Source organism: Babylonia areolata, chromosome 32 (assembly GCF_041734735.1).
Source record: "Babylonia areolata isolate BAREFJ2019XMU chromosome 32, ASM4173473v1, whole genome shotgun sequence".
Lineage (NCBI taxonomy): Eukaryota > Metazoa > Mollusca > Gastropoda > Neogastropoda > Buccinidae > Babylonia > Babylonia areolata.
The window spans coordinates 18,624,234-18,631,733 of NC_134907.1; the positions used below are offsets into that span (position 1 = coordinate 18,624,234).

A 7,500-nucleotide genomic window follows, 5' to 3' on the forward strand; every position below is an offset into this window, starting at 1 on the left:
AGGTCAACATATGTGCAGACCTGCTAGTGCCTGAACCCCCTTCGTGTGTATATGCAAGCAGAACATCAAATACGCACGTTAAAGATCCTGTAATCCATGTCAGCGTTCGGTGGGTTATGGAAACAAGAACATACCCAGCATGCACACCCCCGAAAACGGAGTATGGCTGCCTACATGGCGGGGTGAAAACGGTCATACACGTAAAAGCCCACTCGTGTGCATACGAGTGAACGCAGAAGAAGAAGAAGAAGATGTAGTGGCCAGCAGCAAAAGCAGACCGTGACTACACTCACCATCCACCCACAAAGCCACACTCCGCCGGCTGAGCCCAATCCAGTAGCCCTGTCCCTTGCCCAGCTCTCCCTTCACCTCCTGCACGCAGTCTCGCGCCTCGCGCGGAAGCAGCATGAGTTGCCTCCCCTGGTTCATGCAGGCCTCCAGGGCTTGGCGCCACGTCATTGGTCCGTCCTGCACGTGTTGGACCCACAGGTGGGTGAGGTGTTGGGGGCCGATGGAAAACACCGTGTCTGCAAAATTAAAGATTTATTTTGTTGTTGGTGTCGGTGGTGTTGTTGTTTTTGTTCAAGTGAAGGAAGAGTAGGTTCCTTTTCTCCTACATTTTCTGGACCCCTATAAAGTAAACGTAACTTGAGTTGATTATGATATATCATGGGTATGGTTGAAATCTATAAAACATCGGTTATGAATAATGGTTAAAATGGATATTTATTTATGGGCGTGATTGAATCAGGGATTGATTTATCATGTGGCGTGGCTGAACATAGGGAAATGATGAGCCCGTGATCATAGCACCGCTAAGTTTGCTCAGAGTTAAAACTGAGGGGGAAAAAAAAAGAAGAAAAAAAAGTCGACGCTGGGAATCAGCGGAAGACTTGGGAACATTCTTAACGCTGAGCCGCAAACTTACCGCCGGTTTCAAAGATCGCTCGTGCAACACAGTTGTGCCGGCTGGGCCGGATTGCATGAGGCAGCGATCTTTCCAGCACTTAGTTTGCTTTTAAGAGTTAAGACTGTTCCCTATGTCTTACCGTGGAGTTGTGAACATTCGTAACGATAAGTAAACTTAGCGCTGTTAAGTTCGCTCAGGCAACACTCCACCCATGGAGTCTACCGTGGAGTTGTGAACATTCGTAACAATAAGTAAACTTACCGCTGCTGAGTTCGCTCAGGCAACAACCCACGAGGCCCCTAAGTTCGCGGCTAATGCAACACAGTTGTGCTGGCGTTTAATCCCAACCCCCCCACCACCCTCCCGCCTCCGCCCCCTCACCCCTCCTCACCCCCACACGCAGTAATGAGCGTCCTTCGTACTGATCTAAAGTAGGTGGATCCACGTATTTTAAGAACGGTGATTCCAGCTATTTTTAGTTTGAAACAGTGGTTCCAGCTGTTTTTAGTTTAAATCAGTGGTTCCACCTATTTTTAGGTCTAATCAGTGGGTCCACCTATTTTTAGTTCAAATCAGTGGGTCCACCTATTTCTAGATCAGCGGTCCCTCTAGCCAGGATAGCTTCAGCCCCGACAATAACTGACCATTACAGATGTGTCCCTTTCTGTCCAGGACTCACCGTTACAGATGTGTCCCTTTCTGTCCAGGACTCACCCTTACAGATGTGTCCCTTTTTTGTCTAGGACTCACCGTTACAGATGTGTCCCTTTCTGTCCAGGACTCACCGTTACAGATGTGTCCCTTTCTGTCCAGGACTCACCGTTACAGATGTGTCCCTTTCTGTCCAGGACTCACCCTTACAGATGTGTCCCTTTCTGTCCAGGACTCACCATTATAGATGTGTCCCTTTCTGTCCAGCACTCACCATTATAGATGTGTCCCTTTCTGTCCAGGACTCACCATTATAGATGTGTCCCTTTTTTGTCCAGGACTCACCGTTACAGATGTGTCCCTTTTTGTCCATGACTCACCGTTACAGGTGTGTCCTTGTTTGTCCAGGACTCACCGTTACAGATGTGTCCCCTTTTTGTGTCCAGGACTCACCGTTACAGATGTGTCCCCCTTTTGTGTCCAGGACTCACCGTTACAGATGTGTCCCTTTCTGTCCAGTGGACCTTTTTCCATGACTCACCGTTACAGATGTGTTCCCTTACTTGTCCATGACTCACCGTTACAGATGTGTCCCTTTTTGTCCATGACTCACCGTTACAGATGTGTCCCTTTTTGTCCAGGACTCACCGTTACAGATGTGTCCCCTTTTTGTCCAGGACTCACCGTTACAGATGTGTCCCTTTTTGTCCAGGACTCACCGTTACAGACGTGTCCCCTTTTTGTCCAGGACTCACCGTTACAGATGTGTCCCCTTTTTTGTGTCTAGGACTCACCATGACAGATGTGTCCCTTTCTGTCCAGGACTCGCCGTTATAGATCCGTCCCTTTTTGTCCATGATTTACCGTCAGAGATGTGTCCTTTTTGTCCATGCGTACCTTTTTGTCCAGGACTCACCGTTACAGCTGTGTCCTTGTTTGTCCAGGACTCACCGTTACAGATGTGTCCCCTTTTTTGTCCATGACTCACCGTTACAGGTGTGTCCTTGTTTGTCCAGGATTCACCGTTACAGATGTGTCCCTTTTTGTCTAGGACTCACCCTTACAGATGTGTCCCTTTCTGTCCAGGACTCACTGTTACAGCTGTGTCCCTTTCTGTCCAGGACTCACCGTTACAGATGTGTCCCCTTTCTGTCCATGACTCACTGTTACAGATGTGTCCCTTTCTGTCCAGGACTCACCGTTACAGATGTGTCCCCCTTTTTGTGTCCAGGACTCACCGTTACAGATGTGCCCCTTTTTGTCCAGGGGGTCCACTTCGGCTCCCAAGGTGACCAGGGGGTGCTCGGAGCTGGGCGAGCGGTAGAGGAAGGCCTTGGTGCCATGGTAACGAGCCTTGTCCCCCAGACGTGCCCACTTGACCGTTTTGGCCAGCACTGGACACACGTGACCGCGTCGGTCGGTGACCAAGGTACACAACAAGCAGCAAGGCTTAGTGCATGCAGCGCTCGCATGCATGTCAGTGCACTTTTCAGTGTCTCTGTCTCTGTCTCTCTCTCTGTCTCTATCTTTCTCAGGTGCACGAACACAAAGGGAGGATGTGTTGGGGAACAGGTGGAGGGGGTTGGGGGGGGGGGGTACAGACACAGACACAGACAAAGACACACGTACACACACACACACACACACACACAAACACACGCATGCACTGCAGACACACAGAGGCTTGTAAACTAAAACAAATGTTAACACGCACGCGCGCGCGCACACACACACACACACCCACACATACACATGTACACACAAACAGGTATGCATACACACACAAAACGCTAACACATACACACGTGCGCACATGCGCGCGCGCACACACTGACACACCTACACACACACACACACATTTAATTGCAGGGGGTGTGGGGGAGGCACATTGTCACCAACACGGCGTCAGATAGGAGGGTGGGGGTGGGGGTGGGGTTGGCCTAGGGGATTGTGAGTTCTGTGTGTGTGTGTGTGTGTGTGTGTGTGTGTGTGTGTGTTTGTGTTTGTGCGTATGACTGTACAGTTCCACACCCATGTGTGTGTGTGTGTGTGTGTGTGTGTGTGTGTGTGTGTGTGTCTGTGTCTGTGTGTATGTGTGTTGCTATACAAACAGTCCCACGCCCATGTGTGTGCATGCCTGTTTGCGTGCGAGCGCGTGTGTCAAAAATAATCAAGCAGAAAGAGACAAACAGACAGACAGATAACTAAATAAAAATCCCCCCTGCAAAATCAGGTGAACAGGACAGGATTCAGTTCATTGGTTTGGTACATTATCGCGGACAATGAAGACTAAAGGTTGGTTCACACGTACTTTTTTTGTGTGTATACTGTTAATTAAGGCATGTTATCGCCGACAATGAAAACTAAAGGTTGTTCCACACGTACTTTTTTTTTGTACACTGTTAAGGCACATTGTCGTGGTCAATTATGAAAAAAAGGTTCTTTCACATGTACTGTTTTCGTACACTGTGAATTTACATTATCGCGGATAATTTTTTGAGTAAAGATTCTTTCACATGTAGTGTTTTTGTACACTATGAAGACACATTATCGCGGACAATGATGGCTAAAGCTTGTTTCACACGTGCTGTTTTTTTGTACATTGTGAAGACACATTATCGCGGACAATTACGACTAAAGGTTGTTTCACACGTGCTGCTTTTTGTACTCTGTGAAGACACATTATCGCGGACAATGATGACTAAAGGTTGTTTCACACGTACTGTTTTTGTACACCGTGAAGGCAGAGGCCGTTCCGCAGTACTCTTCATAGGTCCCTGGACAGCGGAACATCTTGCCGGAAACAGGAAGTAGCTTAGGTCTCGTCTTCAGGCATGCGCACTTGTTTCCCTGGAGATATTCAAAGGAAAGGCACTTTGTGAGGTCAAATAATCCACCACCACCACCACCACCACCACCCCAAAAAAAGAGAAGAAAACACACACACACACACACACACACACACAACACACACACCAAAGAATTAAAAAAAAAAACCCAACCCTCCCCCCTCCTCCCAACCCCACCCCCCACACCCCCAAAGCAAAAGTAAAACATTCAATCAAGCAAATAAAACAAGAGAAGGAAGCATGAAATTCTTCATGAAAAAGATAATGGACTAACTGTTCTCTCTTCCTCTCTATCCCCCCCACCCCCACCCCCTGACCCCATCTCTCTCTCTTTCCCCATTTCCAACTCTCCTTTCTCTCTCTCCCTCTCTCTCTCTCTCTGTGTCCTATTCTTGTACTTTCTGGAGAGTTTGAAGAAGTCCAGTTTTCCCCCCTGCTTCAGACTATATTTCTGTGTCGGCTGTTTCATACCCGTCAGTCTCCGCTCACCAATCTCCACCCCCATCCATCTCCATTTATAATTATACATCAGCATCCCCCATCCCCCATATCCACCTCCATCCACCCGTCCCCACTCATCTCCAGCACCCATCTCCACCCCATCCTCCGTCTCCACCCACCCGTCTCATTTCATCCATCTCCATCCGCCCACCTCTACCCATCCACCCATCTCCACCCGCCAATCTCATTTCACCCATCCATCCACCCATCCATCCATCCAAACACACCCATCTCCACTCACCCATCTCTATTCACCCACCCACCCACCCATCTCCATTCACCTATCTCTATTCACCCACCCACCCACCCATCCAAACACACCCATCTCCATTCACCTATCTCTATTCACCCACCCACCCACCCATCCAAACACACCCATCTCTATTCACCCACCCACCCACCCATCCAAACACACCCATCTCTATTCACCCATCCATCCATCCACCCATCCACCCATCCAAACACACCCATCTCCATCCACCCATCTCTATTCACCCACCCATCTTCACTCACCAGTCTCCACCCACCCATCTACACCCAACCATCTCTATCCACCCATCTACACCCACCAGTCTCCATCCACCCATCTCTATTCACCCACCCATCTTCACTCACCAGTCTCCACCCACCCATCTACACCCAACCATCTCTATCCACCCATCTACACCCACCAGTCTCCATCCACCCATCTCTATTCACCCACCCATCTACACCCACCAGTCTCCATCCACCCATCTCTATTCACCCACCCATCTACACCCACCAGTCTTCATCCACCCATCTACACCCAACCATCTCTATCCACCCATCTACACCCACCAGTCTCCATCCACCCATCTCTATTCACCCACCCATCTACACCCACCAGTCTCCACCCACCCATCTACACCCAACCATCTCTATCCACCCATCTACACCCACCAGTCTCCATCCACCCATCTCACCTGCAGCAGGACAAAGGACACCTGGCGGCAGTGCAGGGAGCAGAGGAAGGCGTTGTTGCCAGGCAACCAGACGGCGTCGGAAAGGGTCACCAGGTGGGAAGGAAGCAAACCCATCAGCTGATACAAGTACCGACCACCTGACACACACACACACACACACACACACACACACACACACACACACACACACACACACACACACTCAAGTCTTTAAAACTACACGTGTACTCCATACAGCGGGTACTCCCATTCCTCCCCCCCCCCTCCCCGAAAACAACACAACACAGTATCAGTATCAGTATCAGTAGCTCAAGGAGGCGTCTCTGCGTTCAGTCAAATCCATTAACGCTACACCACATCTGCCAAGCAGATGCCTGACCAGCACGGCAGCGTAACCCAACGCGCTTAGTCAGGCCTTCGGAGAGAGAGAGAGAGAAAAAAAAGTAAAGAAAAATAAATAAATAAAAATTATAAATAAATAAATAAATCAACACAACACAAGACAACACGACACTCACTGGTCCAAACCCAGGGGGTGGTCGTATCCACTGCACCAACCCACACCTTCTTCACGTCATCACCCAGGGCGCTCGTTAGTTCAGTTACGTGTCTCTTGCCACGGTACTTGTAGGGCCGGCCGTCTGCGCCACAGCCCACGCGCAGAGCTCTCTCGCCCGTCAGAGGAACGGCAGGATCGGTGACGTAGACGTCAAAGTCGTCATAGCTTTTGGGGTACTCGCTTCTCTCTCTCCACTGTGTGGCTGTGTATGTCGGGAAGGGGGCGCGGGGGTCAGGGTGGAGGGGGGTGGGGGACAGAATTCGTGTCATGATAACAATAACAACAGCATGAATAATGGTAATGGTAATGACGATGATGATGATACTACTACTACTACTACTACTACTACTACTACTAGAATAAAAATAATAAAATACAAATAATGAATGTATAAATGAATGATCAACATAAACATAAGTAATACATGTAACTGTGATAAGCAAATAATCAGTAAAAATAGAATAATAATGATAACAATTGTATCACTATCATTATAAAAATTCTTCTTCTTCGTCTTCTTCTTCCTCCTCCTCCTCTTCTTCTTCCTCGTCATATGATGATGATGATGATGACGACGACGACGACGACGATGATGATGATGATGATGATTATCAAATCACGGACCGTTAGTACATCATCTTGCTCAGTACAACTCAATGCGCGGTACACAATCCACTCACACAATTCATACATAATTATTATATCTACATGAATGAATGCCCCCCCCCCCCCACCATTCCCCTGCCCCCCCCCCCCCACCCTCCCTCTGCCCCCCATCCACCCCCACTGTTACCTTTCCAAGCAGCTGACGATGCCACAATAGGCAAAGAAGAGGATGTGGTATCACTCATATACCTACAACACAACAGTGGTTATGAAGGGAGAGGGAAAGGCTTCACTCATATACCTCAAACACTCACACAAGGTCTGTTGGCGTGAAATGGGTTAAATAAGGGAGAGGAAATGGCTTCACTCATATACCTACAACACTCAGACAAGGCCTGTTGGGGGAGACATGGGTTAAATAAGGGAGAGGGAATGGCTTAACCCATACACCTACAACACTCAGACAAGGTCTGTTGGCGT

At 48.8% G+C, this 7,500-nt stretch overlaps 1 protein-coding gene across 1 annotated transcript in view; it reads right to left on the reverse strand.

Annotated features, from left to right (window-relative positions):
* The window catches only part of LOC143276506 (uncharacterized), a 20,239-nt gene that overhangs the window by 10,113 nt on the left and 2,626 nt on the right, over positions 1-7,500 (reverse strand). The window contains exons 3-7 of the mRNA XM_076581044.1: positions 6,374-6,616; positions 5,856-5,992; positions 4,285-4,411; positions 2,800-2,955; positions 294-527 (exon numbers count right to left, since the gene is read on the reverse strand). Of these exons, the coding sequence (XP_076437159.1) occupies positions 294-527; positions 2,800-2,955; positions 4,285-4,411; positions 5,856-5,992; positions 6,374-6,616 (897 nt within the window). The remainder of the gene's footprint in view (positions 1-293; positions 528-2,799; positions 2,956-4,284; positions 4,412-5,855; positions 5,993-6,373; positions 6,617-7,500) is intronic.